Source organism: Paramisgurnus dabryanus, chromosome 16 (assembly GCF_030506205.2).
Source record: "Paramisgurnus dabryanus chromosome 16, PD_genome_1.1, whole genome shotgun sequence".
Lineage (NCBI taxonomy): Eukaryota > Metazoa > Chordata > Actinopteri > Cypriniformes > Cobitidae > Paramisgurnus > Paramisgurnus dabryanus.
Genome location: NC_133352.1, coordinates 23,685,574 through 23,706,820, shown reverse-complemented (window position 1 = coordinate 23,706,820; position 21,247 = coordinate 23,685,574). Strand labels below are relative to the sequence as shown.

Genomic DNA, 21,247 nt, shown 5'->3' with positions numbered 1-21,247 from the left:
TTCCTAAATTATAAAGGACAGCAGTGGTGCACTGACTTGCCCCAGAGTTTCACTACGCGCGTTTCCGCAGCCCCGCTGACATCACGCGTGAACCCCTCCCCTGCCTGCGGCGGCGCGCTTTAGCGCGGTCTCGCTCCTGTGCTCAGTTCAGCAGATTCTGTTCATCCCGAGACGGACAACAAGATGGCGAACTGAGTGGGTTGCGCTTTGAAAAGAAAGCAGCGACTCACCAGAATTCAACTTTAAAACGTCGATTGTCTAGATGTATGGTCGAATAAGTGGACAAATACATCGTTAAGAAGAAAAATCGCCTCTCAAAGCGAGGTGATTTGATGAGACCGTCGAGGACATCGACTCATCCGTGTCCTTTAAGGCTAAGCTGCTAGTCAGCTATTCGGGGAACTGTTAAAGAGAAAAAAGAGCCACATCCTCAGGGGAATCTGCCTTGTTTTTTACTTAAATGCCAAGGCATCGAATCTCCTATTGAGGCCAATGTCCGTTATCATCTTAGTTTCGTCGTTGTGAGTCGTTAAGGACACGGCTAGCGAAGAAGATACATTTTTTAAGCTAGCTAGCATTGTTTCTACAGGACTGAATCGTCAAGTGAGAGAAAAAACTCAAACCTCACCCTTTCACTCAGTTTCAGAGTATTTCTCGGAATTTTAGGACATGGCCAGCAGCAGTGGCTCTAAAGCCGAATTTATTGTCGGTGGGAAATACAAGCTTGTTCGGAAAATCGGATCTGGATCCTTTGGTGACATTTATTTGGCAATCAACATCACAAATGGAGAGGTAAAATGAAATGGATGTTTAATAATTGTGTTGAATTCGATGAAATGAGAAGACGGGGATTTTTTTAGCTCCACTGGTAACCTAACGTTAGTCAGATTCTGGCCTGAATCTGGTAATGATCCCAGAATAAGTGGTGTTTTCTTGAAAGTTTATGAATTTGTAATCTTTAGTTTGTACTATATGTACTAGAGGAGGAATCAATTATTCATGTTTGCTGATGTTAGAAAAGAGGTCACCTGACTAAATAAGAGGGTCTTGTACTCTCAAATAATAAATTAGTAGTTAATTAAACTAATCATTAAATAATAAAACGATCGTTTTTAATGTTCTCAGGAGGTAGCTGTGAAATTGGAGTCACAGAAAGCAAGACATCCTCAACTTCTGTATGAAAGCAAGTTGTACAAAATTCTCCAAGGAGGAGTCGGGATCCCACATATCAGGTGAGTGTGTTAATAAATACAAACACGTATAACATTAAAATGTTATTTGATTGTTATCTTTTATAGTGGGTTTTTGCGTTAGCTGGGCTACTCTGGTCTAGTCTGATCTAACGTTAATGACTAGCACGAGATCGAAAGCGATGAGTCTAGTACAAAGTACACATCCATATATATACACACACACGACTCTTTGGGGTTATTGAATGACACCCCTAATGTAGAGATATATTTAAAATATCTATATACAGATAGTTTATATATTTACAACGAAGTAGCTGACATGCTAACTAGCCTGTAGGTTAGCGCTAGCGTTTCTTTACACAAGAATGATACCAGTGAAATGTCTATACATGTATTTACTGATTTTATAAAGGTGTAATACAGTGTAATGAATGTTATTTTATGATAAATTGCGTGTTTGTGCGCTTGTGAGTAATGTGTGAGGAGTGAGTGGGAAATGGCCGCTGCTCTTTTGTTGTGTTTGTTCAACATGTCCTCCCTCTCGATCAGAAAATGGCGGATGAGAGAAAACAAGTTTCAGGGCCTAGTAGTGAACAGCTCCTCTATTCTCGAGGCGACTGAGCCAAACGATGGCTATACTATGTAGCAAAATAGTCTTTAAAGATGTAACTTTCGCAAGTCACACGAATATTTTTAAAAATATTATTTCGTCGGATTCTCCCAACAGTTGTCTCTAGAGTTATAAAGCGCAGCATTTAGGTTTGCTTTAAACAGATTAGACTTAAACTGTAGGCTAATGCGTGTTATACAGGGAGTGTATTAAGTCTTTTTCAGGTTAAAGTTTATTGGTGTTATAATTTCCAATGCAGGAACAATGTTAAATTCAAGATTAGCTTTTACTTCCAGTGGTGGGTTAGTACTTTTTTATTTTTATAAACTCTACATGTTGTGTATTAACCAATGTTGGTAAGTTTATAATGAGCCTGACATCTCATAAATTTTTATCTGGTTTCAAATTTCTTAGAAGACTTCCTTCTTGGCTCCATCAAGCGTATTTACTCATGTAATTAAAACGCATGATTGTATGTGCTGAATAGAGACAGTACTTCCCTGTTTAAAATTCCTTATACTAAGTTGTTGTACACTGTACCTATTTGTATTACAAAATATGTAGTCCATCTGATCAAACTTTGACAAATCCTTTCCTAAATTAGTATTATCACGAATCTTATGTGTTATGTTGATGAATTGCCTTACAGATAGATTTTGGATAGTTATTGAACCCGGTGCGATTTTAAGTTGAATAACTTCTTATATATATTAAAGGTTTCGCCATGGTTTTTATTCGTTTATAAGCGTACAGTATTACAGTGTCCTTTAAGTTCTTCAGTGCTTTAAGAGTTACATATCAGTGAATTTAATGTTAAAGAGTATTTTGAACTTTGAACTCTATTGAAATTTACGTTCGTAATATGTAATAACTCTTTAAAAACTTTATAAATTGAAAAATATCTTATGTTTAGGCTGAGTATGACTTTATATTTTTAATTCTGTTAAGTTTTGACACTTTTACTGAAACTTTTTTAATAAATAGCAGTTTCAGGATGTGTAAAACAGTTGGAAAGTTTCAGTCACTAGGTGCTAGAGCTTGGAAAACCTGCCATACAAGATCTCCCTCCCCCACACTCCCTAAACCACTCATTGCTTTTGATAATGAAAAAAAGACTTTGAACACAATGCACTTTTCTACGTAATCTCAATCACTGGAAAGTGTTTTTGTGCTTCGTCTTTCTGAAAATACACACCAACGTTGCTGCCTGGTTAATAAAACTGGCTAGCACGGGAAGTTGCGGTTTAGGGAAAAACTTAAGGCGGATTATGGCTGTACTGCTGTTTTGTTTAGCCTTTCCTGTAGTTTTTGCTTTGATAAGAGGAAATGAACATCCCACAGTGAGGCCTGTAGTTTCCGCAAGCAAGAGATTACTGCTGCTGTTAAGTTCTCTAACTACTTCGTAGCATCTTACATTTGCGAAAGTTGCGAATGTTTTTTTGTTGTTGCATAATCTACATTGCAGTAGTGAGTTAACAATTTTGGTTTTACCCAGTAAGATTGGTTTCCTCAGTTTAATACCAAGGAATTTTATCTGTGGTTTGTTTTAGAAGATGTATAATCAATCATAAATTTTTAGATCAAATCCATTTTCAGATATTATACTATTGACTGCAACATTCTATTTGAAAGTCACGCTTAACAGTTACAAGTAAAGCTGGATTGCAACAAAATAGTGTTAACTCCAGCCATTATGGGTTTAATCGTTGCAGAGATATTGCAAGGTTTAGGAGTCTGTTTGCAGTTCAAAGTACACGTCTTATTGTTATTGTCAAACAGTAGATGTTGGTTTTCTGGCACAGATGGCTGAACAGACACCGGTCTACTGCTGCACCTTATCTCCACAATACCTCTTTGTTTGGCAGACTCTCTAGCATGATGGTTGCTTGGCGACTGCTTTAGCAATGTGTTAGCTAAATGTGGGGCTCTCTTAACCTACACCTGCATAGTTTGGTGTATCTAAATCTAATGGCCTGAACTTTGCAAAAGACTTTAGGGTTATTCTATGTCTTCATCATAAACAGTTTACGAAGTGACAAATAGTTGTCTTGTTTAATGTAAACTCCTTGCTTTTTAGGTTTTGGGAGGCTAATAAAGGCGTATTTCAATAATGTATATGATATTGTTGTTGTTGAGATCTGCTCATTGGCGTTATTATTAAAGACATTAAAGTATAATTATTTGGTGTGCCATAATCGGAAAATAACACACTTAAATGAGGCATTTTTTCTTATGGCTAAAACTAAGTGTATATAGTGTACACACAGTCATGTCACTAAGCTGGATATATTGGAATCCATTGTCTGTGGGGTGTGCCACTTAACTCGCTTTCTTGGATCATTTATGCTTTTTATTGTCTTGGTATAACTTTGGTCAGCTAAGTTTTATATAAAGTGATAGTTCGGCCAAAAATTATATTAAACCCATATTTACTCACCCCCAAGCTGTCCGAGATGCATAGGTCCATAGTTTTTCAGAAGAACACTTTTTTTAGTTATTTTAGAAAATGTTTTAGATCTTTCAGTTAATCCAATGTAAAGTTATAAGGTCCACGTCCTTCAAGTCCAAAAAATATGCATCCATCATTCACAAAATAAATCGAAATGACACCACAATAATAAACAAAGGCCTTCTAAGGGTAATCCGTGCCGGTTTTTTGTAGAAAATCCACATTTAAAACTTTATAAATGAAAATAACTAGCTTCCAGTAACGCTGCCATCTTAGACTCCTATGTATTCAGGAGAGAGTATCAGAAAAGTGTACGCACTTTTCTTAGTGACGTATGACAAATTCGGAGGGGGTTGCACAGAGCCCTCCATAAACTGCGTACGCTCTCATCTTGAATGTGGACGTGATTTTTGTTTATAAAGTTTTAAATGTGGATATTTCTACAACACCACCACGCGGATTACCCTCAGAAGACCTTTGTTTATCATTGTGGAGCCGTTTGAATTTATTTGGTTAAGGATGGATGCAAATTTTTTGGACTTGAAGCATGTTGACCCCGTAATTTTACATTTGCTTAACTGAAAGATCTAAGATTTTCTCAAATAACTGAATATGTGTTTGCCTCATAAATGGACACATGCGTCTCGGATAGCTTGGGGGGGGGGCAGTAAATCGTGGCTTTAATATAATTTTTGGCCAAACCATCCCTTTAAGCAGTTTTAACTTAATTTTGTACTAATCTTATAATTTGAATGTATCATGCTTTACTGAAAATAGTTGTTGGTTAAGATTTTTAGCTGTTTATATTTAGGACATCACGATATTTACCCACTAAATTGCATTAATAATTGGTGTGAAATCTTGTGGGTCATCCTTTGTTTCTGATCAACATGTAATGCTTATTTTCAGGTGGTATGGCCAAGAAAAGGACTATAATGTCCTAGTGATGGATCTGCTGGGGCCAAGCCTGGAGGATCTCTTTAACTTCTGTTCTCGCAGATTCACAATGAAAACTGTTCTAATGCTTGCAGATCAGGTAAGATTGAGTCTTTGTGTTTTCAAAATGAGTCACTTGGTATCTTGATATGTTGATTGTTAGTGATATGGATATACTTCACGTTTTACCCATATGCGTTGAACGCCTGTGTATGAGTCAAAAAGAACTATACTTGCAAGGCTGTTCGACTGTGCGGGTACGCTCATAGATATGTATATAAAGGCTAGATGGCTCAAGGCGGAGTCAGCTGTGTCGTCACTTGGCGGCCATCTTAGGTCAGTGCTGCCATAGTGCTGCTCCCTGCTGCTGTGGACGGAAGGTGAGTGACATACGCCAACTAAAATGCTCGTAACTTGCTGAATTCTTGACGGATTTACAAACGGTTTGGTTTTTTACAAACGTTATTAACGTGGCTATAATTCTGGATGCTTTAACATGTTTCATGAATTTTTTATTTATTTTTAGTATACGTATTCAGTGTCATAGGTACATCTTTGACGTTTATAACAAACCAATCCGTTTGAAAATTGGTAAAAAATTAAGCAAGTTATGGTCATTTAAAAGTACCTGCATCATTAAAACTCAATGCTACGAGTGAGCGAGCGCCCTGTCCTAAGATGGCCGCCAAAATGCGGACGTTCCACTCAATTGGCCATCAGCGCGGACGAGCCATCTAGCCTTTATATACATATCTATGGGTACGCTCACGTACCCGTAAAACAACGAAGTATACTTGTATCACTGATTGCTATGTTAAAAGTGTGCCTTAACTTAGCCTGATTATTTTGCTTTCACAGATGATCAGCAGAATTGAGTATGTGCACACAAAAAACTTCATCCACAGAGATATCAAGCCAGACAACTTTTTAATGGGTATTGGTCGTCACTGTAATAAGGTAAAATTTTAATCATTTCTGTCTCTAAATGAGATACAGTCAAGGTTATGCTTTAAAAATGGCAGGGAGGTTTGGCTGTAAATTAATTATGTAATGCAGTAGGGGTTAAATCTGCAGATCTCTGTGGTTTCCTGTTCCATTGAGGTAGGAGAGATGACTGAAGGTTAAAATTACTCCATGTATTATATGCCCTTTCCTGTGGTTAAACACTGGCTTCTGAGCCTGTAATATTTATGTTTGATGTCGCTTTGTTGATTTGGGATGGCTGGGCTGTACAAAGAATATTGGGTGGGAAATTATAGGACTGGTTATTTAAAACCATTAGAATTCCCTTGACACAGTGTTTACAGCTTAACATATCGGTTGATTTGGTAACACCTGACGGTTGGGCTGTGTACATATGTGGACATGAATTTGATCTCATTCACTCCTCAAAAATGGAACTTGTGCATGATATGTGACTTGTGGTTGGTTTTATTTATTTCTCCCTCCGACTGAGAAGCCTTTGAAGTGCTTTGCACTTTTTAATTTCTCTCTATTCAAATGTACAGAAGTTGCCTGATTTTTATTTTGTTTCAGATAGTTCGTAGTTTTGAGCCCTTGCAGACAGGCAACATTTGGCAAAGTTAAAGCATGTTGTGCAAAATAACACAATGACCTACCAGTACAAGCTCTGGTTGTCTCGTCTAACAGTTCCACAAAGGAAAAACTCAGTGAAGCCTGTATTACCATTTTTGGCAGTGCTTTCTGGAATAAATGTTTACCATTGTGTGTCTGTGTGAATGCCAGCCTTAAGCTTTTATTTTTGTACATACACATGAAGTCGTCACCTTTTCACTAAAACTCTAGATGCACACGCTCACGCTCGGATGTAGGTTTTTGACGTCAAACCTGGAAAGCATTAGATTCTGAGTACACTGAACTCAGCCTATGGGATGGTTTTGATTTAACTATTTGCTTTGCAAACCCCAGTCTCTTTTGGTGCAGAATCAAAATCTCTCCACTCGCATCATTCACTGCTCCCTGCTTACATTCTGACATCTCTCATATGATCATTACCATTCTTAATCCAACCCCAGTAATCTTAACATTCTTAATTTGGAAAAGAGTAAAGCATGTGGGCATGCCTTGACCAAGAATGATTTGGCCCAACAGGTGGCTAAAAATGGAAACTTTTGTGTGAATTGGTAATGCATTTTGCTAGCAGTATTTTAAAGCAAGTGCAGTTAAGGTCCACATGCAAGGTTCTCAAAAAAGGCAGTTTGAGTATTTTATAACTTATTTAGTATATTTTAAGTGAAATTATTTTCTCAACACATACTGTGCTTAGTCACATACTCCTGGCACATTGTGGAGAACCGTACTCGGCACCATTCTAGACTAATAGCTTGTTTTGTTGCTTTATCCTGAGCTGCTGTATTGAAATCTTTAACGTCACTTTCATGAAGCTGTCCCATCTTGTCTTTTGTAGCTAAACTAAAACAGTTTTTGCAATAACATGCAGGTTAGGTCATGCACCTTTTAAACTGCACGCTTTTTTTTAGTTCCTCAAAGCTTCATCCTTACCTGATTTGGCCTCTCCACATGCCAAAGTGTTCTAGCCTCTTCCTTACTGTGATCCAAAGACCTGTCTACACAGTTTAAACTTGAAATGCATTTAGAATGATCACGAGGTGTTTAATTGGGTGGGGCTGAGTTTTGGTTGGTTGCATTTGTCCACAAAGCTTCTCATTTCTAATTTTTAAACAAGCGGCCATTGTGGTGAATGGCCTTCCTAACCCTAGTTGTGCCATTGTCTTGTTTGCCTTGGGTGAGCCTAAAGGTTAAATACCTAATGGCACAGCTAGTGTTAAATGCTGCAGAATTGCTATATACTGCAAAGTCAAAAAAAGACAATCAGGCTTGGAAACAATTGGTGTGGATAAGAACACTGGGGATGGCCAGAGGTGCCATGTATAGTTTGCCTCTCTGGCTCAAGAATCATGAAACAAGCAGTTCCTGCATCTCGTCTGAAAACCTGTTTAGTATCTGAGCCTAGGCTTATGGGAAGACGTCTGCCATTAGCAGAGTTTCCTTTGACTTTAGCTAGGACGCTTATTGGTGGATGAAGGATTGCCTTAGGCTTTCTCTTCCCCTCCTTCTGCTCTTCCTCGCGTTCTTTTTCTGAGCCTTGGTGTTGCCTGTCTGCGCTGGCCGTGTGCGGTTGTCAGCAATACTGTTTGATGCACTGCACCCTCTATTGTCTGTTCAGTGTTTAGAATCTCCAGTGGGGAAGAGGAAAAGAAGCTTGGCTGTTAGTTCTTCTCAGGACCCATCTTTCTCAGGATTAAACCAGGTCTGAACCCACAACCACCTCTTAATAATCCCCCCAAATTCCTTTTCCCATTTCTAGTTTTTATTTTTTTATTTTGAACAGTAACCATTGAAGTTTGTTGGCATTGAACCAGACACACATGCTAAACAGAAATAGGGATTAAATTGTAATCCAGATTGCAGGCATCTTTGTACAGGGGGATGAAGGTCTTGGCACTTGGTGGTGGGGGGGCTGTGTTTAGGTTCATCTGGATAATTAAATTGTTCTCTTAGCTCTATAAATGTTCTCAGTCCAATTGTGTTTTAAATGGTATTTTTATTACCTTCAATCTCAATGCTAAGTTTGATGGATTTAGTGAAATCTTCCAGTTTATGGACATGGACTTTGTGGCTACACATTGGCCAGTAATCTTACTTATGGTTATTTGTTAACAAGGTCTTCAAGGCACAGAATAAATAGATTGGCATACTTTCTCTGCATGATTGCCTACTAAAACATGAAGTGTTTGTTGCACTGGCAGCACACATCTTTGACTATTTTTGGTCCTTTGAAAGTGGTGCAGAGGCTTTTTCTCCACTAGAAAGGGAACACTTTAAACATCCAATATGTTGACACAATGTTTCTGTCATGCAGCCAATTGCAACAAAGCCACACAAAGGTTGTTATGGGGTTTGGATAGGATTAATCTGTTAAATACTTGGTCTATTAAGTATTGCTTGATAATTCAGAGTACTCATCCATATTGTCTGACATGATGCTAAGGATGGTGGTAAAAATGTTAAGTTCTCTCGAATAAAACCCATTTGCATGCACGTACATGCAACACAGTGCATATCAGTATACTAGTTGCTACGTTACATCACGGCTGTATTTTATTTGTATCTAGATTAGGGCTGCACGATAAATCGCATGCGATTGTCACGCGCATTTTGTTAGTAAAGCCGATTCAGAAATAAATCACCATCACCTGCTTTCAGATGGAGCGGTATTTACTACACAAAGCTGTAGTTCACTGAAAAGCTAGACAATATTGCATTTATAATCACAGGCAATTCATCTGTGATTATGAATGTGATATTTCTCAGCTTGTCTGCTTTGTGTAGTAAATGCCGCTCCATCTGAAAGCAGCTGATGGCGATTTATTACCAATCAAGAGTTGGCTTTACTAAAAAAAAAAATGCGTATGACAATCGCATGCGATTAATCGTGCAATCCTTATCGATATCATTGACAGGCAGTTAAAATAATAAAACATTATTGTTTAATTAATAATTTTACTATTTACTTTCTTTTTAAATTTTTAACTTTATATTCCGACAAACCTATTTAAACTTACTGTGTGCATTTATGGTAAACATTTTTGTCTGTTAACTTCCTGTTTGTTAAACCCACAACATTTGCGTTGCTAATGGAGTGCTTTAACGATTGAACTACAGTAACGAATTTTTGTTAATTAAATGTAAAAAATTTAATTAGTTTTTGGGGGCATTTTTTGGACAGACAGTAATGTACAGAGAGGACAGGAAAGTATGGGGTGGAGAGAGGTGAACTGGACCGACAAACAACGGCGAGCTGGGTCTCTGAAAGCGTGTCTGTACTACATATCGGAACACTGCCTACTAACCAAGCGCCTCCGACCAGGAACACATTCTTGTACCTTATATTTGCTATAAAACAAGTGGTGAGATGATTTCAGTAAACCGCTTATTTAATGTAACCGTATTTTGTATCACTTAATGATGCAATTAAAAACATAGCCTACTTGGGTGTCCTACATTGATTGATTGAGTTCAAGCTAAGGGGTCCTTAAAGTAAAGGGTTAATGGCCAAGTGGTTAATCACAATCTCTGGGTTTCTAGTAAGCTTTAACTGTAATGGTTTTCCCTGGTCTTGACCTCTAAAAGAACCATATTTAAAGAATTGCATGGTTTGTGTAACAAATTTTCTTGACAAGAGGAGAAAATAAGTCAAATCCTTGGTTAGGTCAGTGGCATGGCTGAGTGGATGCATTACAGTTTGACTGCTGCCTCAGTAAAAATGTTGGCAGGATACTGTATCCAGTGTGTGTGGGGAACTGGATGAAAGATTTCAGGGACAGCCAGAGAATGCACTTCGAGCTGGCTCCTCCATCACTGGTCGGATAAAGGTGTGGTCATTTTCCAGGCGTAGACTCTGACCCCATCACTTTCTTGATGAGTCACTTGATGTATAATTCTTTGTTCCGAAGTCCAAGAAGTAGTCCAGAGTACATGCATGGAAGAAAGTTGGAAAAAAGTTTGATTTTCTTTGTTTTAGTCGCTCCTTTAAACAAAAAGTCAATGTTTGTGCTTCTCTCTTCACTTTGTATAGTTGTTCCTCATTGACTTCGGTCTGGCCAAGAAATACCGAGATAACAGGACACGACAGCACATACCCTACAGAGAAGACAAAAATCTCACAGGCACAGCTCGCTATGCCAGCATCAACGCACACTTGGGAATTGAGCAGAGGTGAGAATTTGTCACTCATGGTCCTTATATGGTCTTTCAATGTCAACTTCATGTACTTTCCTTTGTGCTGTATGTTCTTTGCGCTGCTCATCTGAGTGTTGCTACCAAGCTCTTTGGAGTCTTTTGTGATGAGAGGCACTTTAAATTCATCTTCATGACATCTTGTGTGACTGGCAATCTTTCCCTATTAGAGAAATGGCATTCTGTGGTCAGTGGGTTAAATTAAGGGTGGTTTGCTTCATCAGCTCTGCTTGTACACACCACTCAAGCTATTTTGGACATTGTGTTTGAATTTTTTTGCTTACATATGGTTTTATTTACAGTCGTCGAGATGACATGGAATCACTAGGATATGTGCTGATGTACTTTAACAGAACCAGCCTTCCATGGCAGGGACTGAAGGTAAGTAAGCAGGGTAGATAATAAACAGGATATTTTTAAACAGAGTTAACATTATAGGTAGTGACATATTCAGATGATATTCATAAGCATGCAAACTACATTTAAAACATGTTTGACTGCTGTAGTCACTACTCACTTTTATTGTATAAAAAGGATGTGCTTGGTTAATTGAGGGCAGCTTACTTCCTCAGATAAAAATTGATGACGCATAGTTTCGTTTTAAAAAGATGACGGTGACCTTTCTGCCGTCCGATTAAGCTTGGTTTAAATGTAGTACGTTTCAAGCGTGGACATTAGTCATTGTAATTTAAGCAGAAGAATAGTGCTTGTTAATGAATTATTCCCACTGAAAAGCTTAAACTAAAAATTACTAGGCGGTGTGAAACAGTCCAACAGGTGGTGCCTGAAAAAGTGCTGTAAATCTTCTTTCAGCTGGTTTATTTATGGCCCTCTGCGCTGTGGGATTGCACACAGATGAACCGCCATGTCAGTTACAGGCCGTAGTGTGCATCATTTTCATTTCTGCCCCACAGGCTGCAACAAAGAAACAGAAGTATGAAAAGATTAGTGAGAAAAAGATGTCGACCCCTGTCGAGGTGTTGTGTAAGGTATGTGAAATTCTACATCCTCCCAAAAAAGGTTCAAATTCACAGCCGTTCTTGCCAGTATGGCATACATGCTACAAAAGTTTTCCTTTTCGTACCAGAGGTTTGATCGTACCATTTTAAATCACCAGTAAGACTATTTAGTTTATCAGTGTGAGATTCATAGAAAGCTGCTATTTTATGTAGGACGTAGTAGAACCGAAGCTAACCATTTATGACATCTTGCTCCTTTTTACTAGTTTCAGAAGTAACATATATGTCTTAAATTTGTCACATGGCAGTAAACCGTATATTAAAATTTAATATTCAGATCCAGTATCCAGATGCAGAGGTGTAAAAAGTACTCAAAAATGTTACTCAAGTGAAAGTACAAGTACTGAGTGTAAATTTTACTCAATTAAAAGTAAAAGTATCTGGCCAGAATTATACTTGAGTAAAAGTAAAAAGTACCACGTTAAAATTGTACTTGAGTATTAAAAAAGTAAAAGTAACAGGAAAAATTTAAACTAGAGATTCTTGTTTAAGCTTTTAATCTCTAAAAACATGAAGTGAGTGCACCACATACAGGGTTTTATCCTGCTTTACAACTGTTTGTATTTAATTGTATTTCATTATCAAACTATAAAACGACCTAATTTCAGTATGCAACATGCTACTCAAAGTTTTGAAACCTCGAATTTAACTAAAGCAGAAGCTGATTTTCAAAATTGAGTATCAAGCATCTCACAGACAGCCGACAGACAGAAAGAGTTGTATTAGTTCTTGTTCACACTGTCAGTCCAAATCTGATTTTGGTGCATATTCGATTGGAATCACATTTAGAACGTGTGAACGGCTAAAAACCACATGAAATCTGTTTTTTTCTTTTCTGTTTCAAGCTATATCCAGAGGTGGTTTGAAATACTTTTCAAATCACATTTCCAGAAATACATTTAAGTCTGACCGCTCTGATCGTATTTTTGTAGCTTTTCAGTTACGTCATGCTGTTGCGTCACGTAAAATGTAAACACGATTGTTGTGCCAGTGTGACGTCATTGCCATAGAAACAGTGCAAATAATCCAGAAAATTGCAAAACCCTACAGGACGCACAGATCGGATCTAAACAGTTGTGATACACAATGTGGAAAGTGAGTCTGTCCAGTCAGACATGCAACAAAATCAGATTTGGACTGACAGCGTGAACAAGGTCTTAGTCTTGATAGAGAGGCTGCAAATAGCAGGGAACGTGAGCAGAGACTTCCTGGTGTCTGAAACTCAGGCCAGATATCCATCCAACTCTTTGCTGGCATAATGTGTTCGGTTTCAAAGAAGCGAAAAATCTTCATCCGACGAGCCCACTCGCGAGTCTCTAGCCCTTTCTCGGACCGAGATATGGTCAACCTTTCCCGGTTTTTTCCTTGGCCTTAGCTCAGGCACCTTAAGTCCAGGGCGTTCGCCTTCAGGTCCCTTATCCTACCAAAGAGGGCCTTTCCAACAAGCCACCCACGAGTCTCTAGCCCTTTCCTCGGCCGATATACGGTGGTCCTTTCCCCGATTTTTTTCCACGGCTGTAGCTCGGACACCTTACTGTAAGTCCCCTCGGGTATAAGCAACCCAAAGGCATCCAAGCTACGGTTGTGGGAAAATCAGGGGAATGACCGCTGTATCTCAGCCGGGGAAAGGGTTAGAGCGTCAGGGTTGGCTCATTGGAAGGCCCTCTCAGGTAGGATAAGGGACGCCAAGGGCGAATGCCTAGGACTTAAAGCGACCGAGCCACGGACGTTTGAAATTCAGGAGACCGTCGGCCACAGAAAGGGTTAGAGAGTCGGGTGTTGGCTCATTGAAAAGGCCCTCTCTGGTAGGATAAGGGACCAGAAGGGCGAACACCCCGGACTTAAGGTGCCTGAGCTACGACCGTATGAATTTCAGGGAGTGGCACGCTGTATCTCGGCCAAGGAAAATAAATAACATTTAAATTAAACTGGCCGTCAGCACAATTCAATTGGTTTGGTAAGAGTAGGCTAAGGGAAAATAGAATAAAGTGATCTCTAAAAAATAAGTACTTTTTGACTGTAAATAAAATTGTAAGGAGTAAAAAGTACTTTTTTTTCTTAAAAAATGTAATTAAGTAAAAGTAAAAGTACTGATTTTAAATTGTACTCAAGTAAAGTAAAAATCCCCAAAAATAATACTTAAGTACAGTAATCAAGTAAAATTACTCAAGTACTTTACACCTCCGTCCAGATGTGTCTAATCTTTTTTTAACATGATTGCATATTTCATGTTAACAAGGCTCTCTATGTACTTATCCTCAGTAGTTCAAGAGAGGTTTTTTTCTTTTATTTCTTGCATCCTTGAAAAGGAGCAGGTCAGGTCAGCATGACTTTACTAGGTATTTGTACAGATCTCATTTTGTTCTTGGCTTTTTCCTCCAGGGGTTCCCAGCAGAGTTTGCCATGTACCTGAACTACTGTCGTGGGTTGCGGTTTGAAGAGGCACCTGACTACATGTACTTGCGTCAGCTTTTCCGCATTCTCTTCAGGTGATTGTCAGTTCTCTTTATTTACGAGAAACGCCTAGTCACAAAATGTTTTAGCAGCAGTAAAGCAAACTTTGTCATTAGTAGAGGCTTACATCGTGTCCTAACTAGATCCAACGTGATATGATTCCAGCAATAGGCAATTTGTCTGTCCACACTGAATGCGAAGAAGAGGCGTGGTGTGACACAATCAATCACAAAACACAGCCAATAATAAAAAAAAAATTCTGATTGTGCTCCATCCTCTCTCATTGCAGCTGAATAGGGAACACGCATACAGAGATGTTTCCCTTCGCTGCCTTATGACTTTGCAATGAGTCTCATTTTGTTTGTTTTATGATTAATATTTATAATGCACAAAATAGAATAGCATCGTATCGTGGATGATTAGGACAAAAACTCTGAATAACATGGGGAAAAATACCTTTTATCGCCTCGCGCCATTACGTCTAGTTAGGACACAGTGTTAGGTTGCAAATTTTGGGACAATGAAAGTCACCTCCGTATCCTTTGTGAGCTGATTATTTTTCGTAGTTGCAATTTTCTTGTCCTAAACCCTTTGTTTTGTAGCTGTGTGGTTTGTATGGGTGTGCTCATTAGTGTTTTGTGCCTTTCAGGACTCTGAACCACCAGTATGACTACACATTTGACTGGACCATGCTGAAGCAGAAAGCAGCACAGCAGGCGGCCTCCTCAGGGGGACAGGGGCAACAGGCACAAACCCCCACAGGCAAGCAAACTGACAAACCCAAGAGTAACATGAAAGGTTAGTAGCAAACAGCCAAGCGACGTTTCAGCGCTAAAACAGAGACACCAATTGCTTGCATATTTATTAAAAAAGCAAAGTGGATTTGGAACATTCGCTCCCCCAAAGATTCATGGATTACAAAGAAACGGTGTTAGTTCGAGGATGCACCTCCTCCTCAACAAAAAAGTAAAAAAGATTATTCAATTGGTTTGTCTTGCAAAAGCAAAGACGTCCTTGGGAAATTTGACTACTAACTTTGAACCAAAATGTCTATTCTTCTCTGGGACGAAGGGTTGGCTTTATAATCTTTCTGTGAATGTCAAATAACCATCCCTTAAATTAACCCCTTTCCAAATGGGATGCTCTATTTGACAGATTTCTCCCAATCAATGTTCCTGGATCTAACACTTGTTGGTCTTTTTATTATAATTGTCTCTTTTATAAAACTTTACAGTACAAACATGGATACGTGGGAGTGATTTCTAACCACAGACTAACCAAGACCATGTCATTTCTAAACCCTGTCATTGATTCTTACCGTACTGTTCTCTGTCTGGTGTTGGGAAAGTGTCATTGTATATTTGTATTTTGTTAAAAAAGAAATGTTTTTTGTGATTCTAGTTACGGATCTCTTCCAAGGGCATAGTCTGTCCTAGATAAATGGACTTGGAGATTGTTTCAACATAAAACAAAACTCCAGCTGGATTTAGGTTGGGGCTGTTGGACAGTCATCGTTATCCTAGACATGATGTTTGCTATAAATGTTTGCTTTTAAAAGAGAGATTAGGTATATGTAGTCAGTTGTACACTATATTAAAGATAAATTTCCCTTGTCAGAGCTTGTGTAGGCTTTGGTGTGGTCTAAATCTGTTGTGCACCTATTGCCGAGTAGGCATGACATCTAGAAGGGCACGCACTTAAGTGGAAAAGCTGACGTCTACTGTCCTTTTTTGCTTTTAAGTCAGACTACAGTGCATTCAGTCTGGTCTATATTGTAAGTGGGTGCTTTTTACAGTTAATTGTATGTAATTTTAGGGGTTTTAACCACAAAGTCTTTACATCATTATTTAGAAGTTGGCCTTGAACTAAAAATAGTGAAGTATTACATTTTACATATGTAAAAAGCTTGGATAGTGTTCTTTTTAAATTTATAACGCAACCATGCACATTTTTGGTTGTGCGATTATAGTTGATTAGTAATAATTATCAGTGTATTTTTTTTGTTGTGGCAGTTGTCACCTGTAGATATTCTCATTTATATGCTTATTTTTTTACTTGCCGTTTGTTTATTAAAGGCTTAGTAGGTTTTTAATAAATATGGGCTTTATGTTGGCTGTTTAGGCCATGTAGTCATCTTGTCTCCTCCCATTTGAGGTTTGTGAACCTCGTGTGGTTCAGCACGTCATCTTTGAATGTTCAAAGAGTAAAGCCGTCTCCTGCTTTTCTCCGTGTTCATCCTGAATTAAGGCAGAGAACAACTGCTGTTAAAACTGGCAGGACTAAGAATAGCACTTGCTGATGAAGTGGTGTTGGTCTAATCCTTTGTGCATGCTGTTTCAGTTCGGAGTACACCCCTCCTCCTTAAAAACGCAGTCTATACAAGGTACCCTGCTTAATAGTATTATTGTTACATTTGGATTATAGCAATCCAAAATTTTGCGTTTTAGCCATTTTAAGGATTTGTAAGAAAAAGTGCACTGTCTCTTTAAGAGCCCTTTTCGAAGCAGGTTGCTGTCAAGCCACAGCCAAGAATCGGATAACAAAAGTGGCAAAGTGTTTAAGCTTGAATGAACTTTATTCGCAGGGGATTTGTTGTTGGTTTCTTGGCTACCAGCATAAGTCCACAGTGGAGACATGGCAAATGTTGAGCTTGCGCTGCTTTGTGATATTTGTCCAAAGAGTGCTGAATCAGCATATTTTGCTCAGCTCATTGAATGCAGAGATGTTCTCTACATTTTCAGTCGAGCGAGCGTGTCCTCTGTCTCGTCTTAGTTTTTGCTCTGCTCTAAGATTAATTTGCGTCTGCAAAATGTCAAGGCTACAGTAGCTAAATGTAACTACACTCGACAAGCAGTAGCAGCTCAAACCTTAGCATCTGGTTACTTGGCAACCGGTTTGGATCAACTTTCCATTGTGGATGGCTATAAATGACACAAGCAGTGACATAAATGAGCAGAACCTGAAAGACTGCTCTTGCTTGTTTGAGGGTTTGGATCACACTTTAACAAGCCATGTAAGGGTTGAGTTATAAAGCACTCCACCTTACAGTCTGCTGCTTACTGTACAACCTTATGTATATGGAAATATATATTTCCTGTTTTACTAGAGAATTGATCTTTCTTTGTTATGTTGTAACTGCCATGTTAAAATGGCTCTCTTATCCCTGTTTGTAAAATCCCCGATTTTGTTCACTGCTTGCCTGAAGCAAAAGCAGATTGATTTTAGTGGACCACAGTTGAGCGCGCCGTGCTGGAAACATTTCAACATACGCCACACATCTGCCTTTTATGTAAATGTTTTGTTGTAACATCATGGGGATGTTTGTAGCTTAAAATTCTGTCTGAGGATACATACAGTATCCAGTTTAACCAGTTTAATTCATTTCTATCTAGAAAAGCTATTAGGGCTCTTAGGAGTTTGGCTTATAGCACATGTTTATTTTGGGGTGTATTGCCATTGTGGTGACCTACAAATCGTGCATCAGATTTGCAACTGATGTGTCAGTGAGCTGTAGTTTTATGTGAATGAATCGCATCATAGCTATGTCATCTGTAATACAGCTTGTAGTATGTATACTAGTGGTTAGTTAGATGCCATTTAGGGAGATTGTAAGCCCCAACTGAGTTTATCCCTCTCTGAGTTTGACATGAATGTTTTTCTCAGATTCTCTGCAACAAGTCTCGACTTTACCGCAGAGAGGGACTGATGACTTTGCACTTTCTCTCCTCCAGGATTGAATAATGCTCTGACTGGGTTGGCCACATTGATTACAGTAGCTCAACCCCATTCAACTCTGTTCCGCTAACTTTTAACCCTTTCCTCTCTATCTCTCCCATCTTTCTTTCTCTCTTGCAGGTTTCTAACCATTAAGACAATGTAATGAAGCAGAGCAGAGTTGGTCGTAGCAGGATTTGCCTTCCAATCACATCCCGGCATCTAGGATCAAATTCACCAGAACCTGCCAGGCACTGTGGGCAACCTTTTTCCTGTTAAAGAACTTTTGTTCCATATACTATATATGTAATCGGTATATATAGATAAGATGCATTGCATATATCTATATATTGGTATGTATATACTATATCCACACAGAGAGCAGGCTTGGTTTGGAGTTGGAAGCTGTAGCCTTTTCTATCGTCCTGTTCCTTAAGACTTTATACCCCTCCTTCTTTGAAACTGAAAACTATAGAAAAAGGTCGACTCACTGGGGATATATTTGTGCACATGCCAATATTTTCCCGAGTTTTCTCCCTTCAAGAAAGCTGATGTGAGGGGTCCTTCCTCAATTCTTGGTTGCCCATAAGAGCTGTTTTGTCCCCTTACCCCTTTCATCTTCCTATCGTCACCGAGAGTGGCGTGAACCCAGACATTCTTCTTCTTTCCGAACGGAGACATCTGAGACACATTTTCGTCCTTCAGTTATTTTTGTCAAGCAAAGTGAGACCTATTACATTGAATCTGTTGTATTAAATGTGTCCAAGTAATTAAAAGGCAAACATTGGATTTGTTTTTTTTTTTCTTTTTCTAAAAGGTGATTACAGTTCTGCCTGCTGATATGTGCTAGAGAGCTTCTAATGTGAAGATTAAAAAAACATTCTAGTGACTACTAGGTTTCTATTTAGAGCGCTGCATTAACTATATTGTACTTGGTATTCTGAAGTCTAAAAAATAAATAAAAGAATAAACTCCACCAAAGCATATTCATTATAAATTAGGCATCACTTGACTAAACATGTATGTTAATTGCTTAGAAAACAATTGTATGCATCTATGATCTGGGTTTTGTCACTTGGAAAATGTTCATGTTGATTTGAAAAGGTAACCATGCGTAAGAATAACATGCTATGATAGCCTCCATGTTCTGTCTTGAGAAAAATGTGCTCACTCCACCCTTCCCGTTACCATTTTATATGCATATATCTTTTTTTTGTTTGTTTTTTTTTTTAATCAGAAAAGTATACTTTTTCAGTTTTATAGAGTTGTCTTTCCCTTGTATTGAATTGAACAATAATTTTGGGGAAGGGTTTTTTGTTGCTTCTTCCTGTGGTGAAGCAGATCCTCTTGTAAAATATCTCTGGGACTTTCTCTCTGCAACAGTTTTTGCTGCTGTTTAGTGGCGATCTTTTGCTTATTTCCTTTTTTAATGCAAAAAGTGTTGGAGGGTTTCTTTTCTATTTAGTTTTGGGTCTTGTGAGGCAAAAGCAGTTTTGTTTGTTTGTTTTGTTTGTTTGTTTCCTCAGCCTTTAGCCACGACAAATGCACAGAAGTTACTTGGCTTTCTTACCTCCAAACTGTCCCCAGAACCAGCTACAAGTACTTGTAAGCTGGCCGTTCTATAAAAGTGTAATTTATGCCCTTTTAGCATGTCAGAATAAATTAAAATGACTTCTCATATTTGCTGTCCCAGTCTCTGTAATTTTACAAAAACTCACGCAAGGTGGATCATTAAATGTTTCCCCTCTATTATCCATTTATTCTGGTGAGTCTCGAGTCATGGCACATGTATTGTTAAACTTTCACACAACCAGGCATCGAACCTTTTTGTTTGCTTTTAAAATTGAACGACATGCTTTAGAGACAAAGCAAAATGCTTGGGAATCAAAAATACAATGTAAGCATTGAATGATATTGTGTTGGGAAGGGACATCTTTGTGGAAGGAGTTAAAGGTGTTGATGAATCTTGTGGGGGCTGTGGGTAGAACTAGATGCTCATGGTGTTGCTTAAATTTTCAGGATTTATATATGTAAATATTAAAATGGCTTTAAATGACAGGTGTGTACATTTATTGATGTGCTTTTGACACCAACAATTGAAACGAAACAAAACTTAAGTTTAGACATTTGTGTTATTGAAAAGAAGAGCGAGGTGCAGGATCACAGCATTTTAAATTGAATTTTTTATTTATTACATTCATGAAATAATTAACAGTCTTTAACAAGTTTAGTGAGCCAAAATGGAGTCTAGAGTTAGAAACCGTAACACTTGAGGAAAATGAACAGCAGTATGGATGGGGGAAGGGGTGTCCTAGCCACACCAGTGTACATAGCGGGGCGGGTGGGGGATGGTTTTGTCCACTGTTGTCAAATCAACACATGCATAAAACAGCTGCTGTCTCGCAGGGGAAGTCAAAGGTCCAGACAACAACAAACCTGTTCAACAAAAGACCCGATATATGTATTAAGATCACAAAAATACACAAGACTGATATCCAAACACAAGAATCAGCGTTACTTTAAAAACGTATTTAAACTCTTGCTTTGTGTAGCACTTCGTGTATTATTTAAAGACGGATCTCATTCATAAAGTATGGATGACTTATTGCCCACTAAAGGCTCTGCTCTGCCCTTTATGGAGGTGGAGTCACGAGAAGACCGCGTGTGAGTCATTCGTCACGTGACCGGACACTGTACTGCTGGAACGGAGTAATTTAATCCAAAGGTGTGTTCTACTTCATGCAGCGCTGCGCAAAACGATAGGGGTGTGACATCAAAGTACCGCGACAGCGATTGGAATGCTGTACTTTTGATTAGCTCTCGCGGTACTTAAATGTCCGCATGAAGTCAAACACTAAATTTCAATCGATTCATTTATAGATACAATGTACATTTACTGTATGAAATCATTTTTAGATTGTTATCACTGTGTTACGTGGTGTTTACATCAGATTTAACAGCAAAGGCAACTGTCATTCTGAAAACTGTTGGATGTACTGGGAGTGGTCAAACATTTAAAAGTTTAACACACCTCCAGCACAGGAGGGACGTAGATTATATGAGAACACGCCCTATTGATAACTATCCTGCA

At 38.5% G+C, this 21,247-nt stretch overlaps 1 protein-coding gene across 4 annotated transcripts; it reads left to right on the top strand.

Annotated features, from left to right (window-relative positions):
* The first annotated feature begins 125 nt into the window (after positions 1-125).
* Positions 126-19,870, top strand: csnk1a1 (casein kinase 1, alpha 1). Of its 4 annotated transcripts, none has more exons than XM_065273028.2 (11): positions 126-792; positions 1,126-1,232; positions 5,162-5,288; positions 6,047-6,145; positions 8,397-8,480; positions 10,809-10,948; positions 11,272-11,350; positions 11,884-11,958; positions 14,371-14,477; positions 15,092-15,240; positions 18,298-19,870. In XM_065273028.2, exons 1-11 carry the CDS (start codon positions 670-672, stop codon positions 18,303-18,305), a joined length of 1,098 nt encoding a protein of 365 aa, XP_065129100.1. In that variant the 5' UTR covers positions 126-669; the 3' UTR covers positions 18,306-19,870. The 4 variants fall into 4 exon arrangements, with proteins under 4 accessions (XP_065129100.1, XP_065129104.1, XP_065129107.1 ...); XM_065273035.2 differs by having other exon boundaries at positions 127-792; positions 15,092-15,204; XM_065273032.2 differs by lacking the exon at positions 18,298-19,870 and having other exon boundaries at positions 15,092-15,245.
* Positions 19,871-21,247: the final 1,377 nt, after the last annotated feature.

What these genes read in the sequence shown, in the direction of transcription:
- csnk1a1 (XM_065273028.2), top strand. Translation starts at nt 670, where the DNA reads ATGGCCAGCAGCAGTGGCTCTAAAGCCGAATTTATTGTCGGTGGGAAA. An exon ending in CACTTGGGAATTGAGCAGAG is followed by an intron (nt 10,949 to 11,271) that starts GTGAGAATTTGT and finishes TTTTATTTACAG; the next exon opens with TCGTCGAGATGACATGGAAT. An exon ending in TTCCATGGCAGGGACTGAAG is followed by an intron (nt 11,351 to 11,883) that starts GTAAGTAAGCAG and finishes TCTGCCCCACAG; the next exon opens with GCTGCAACAAAGAAACAGAA.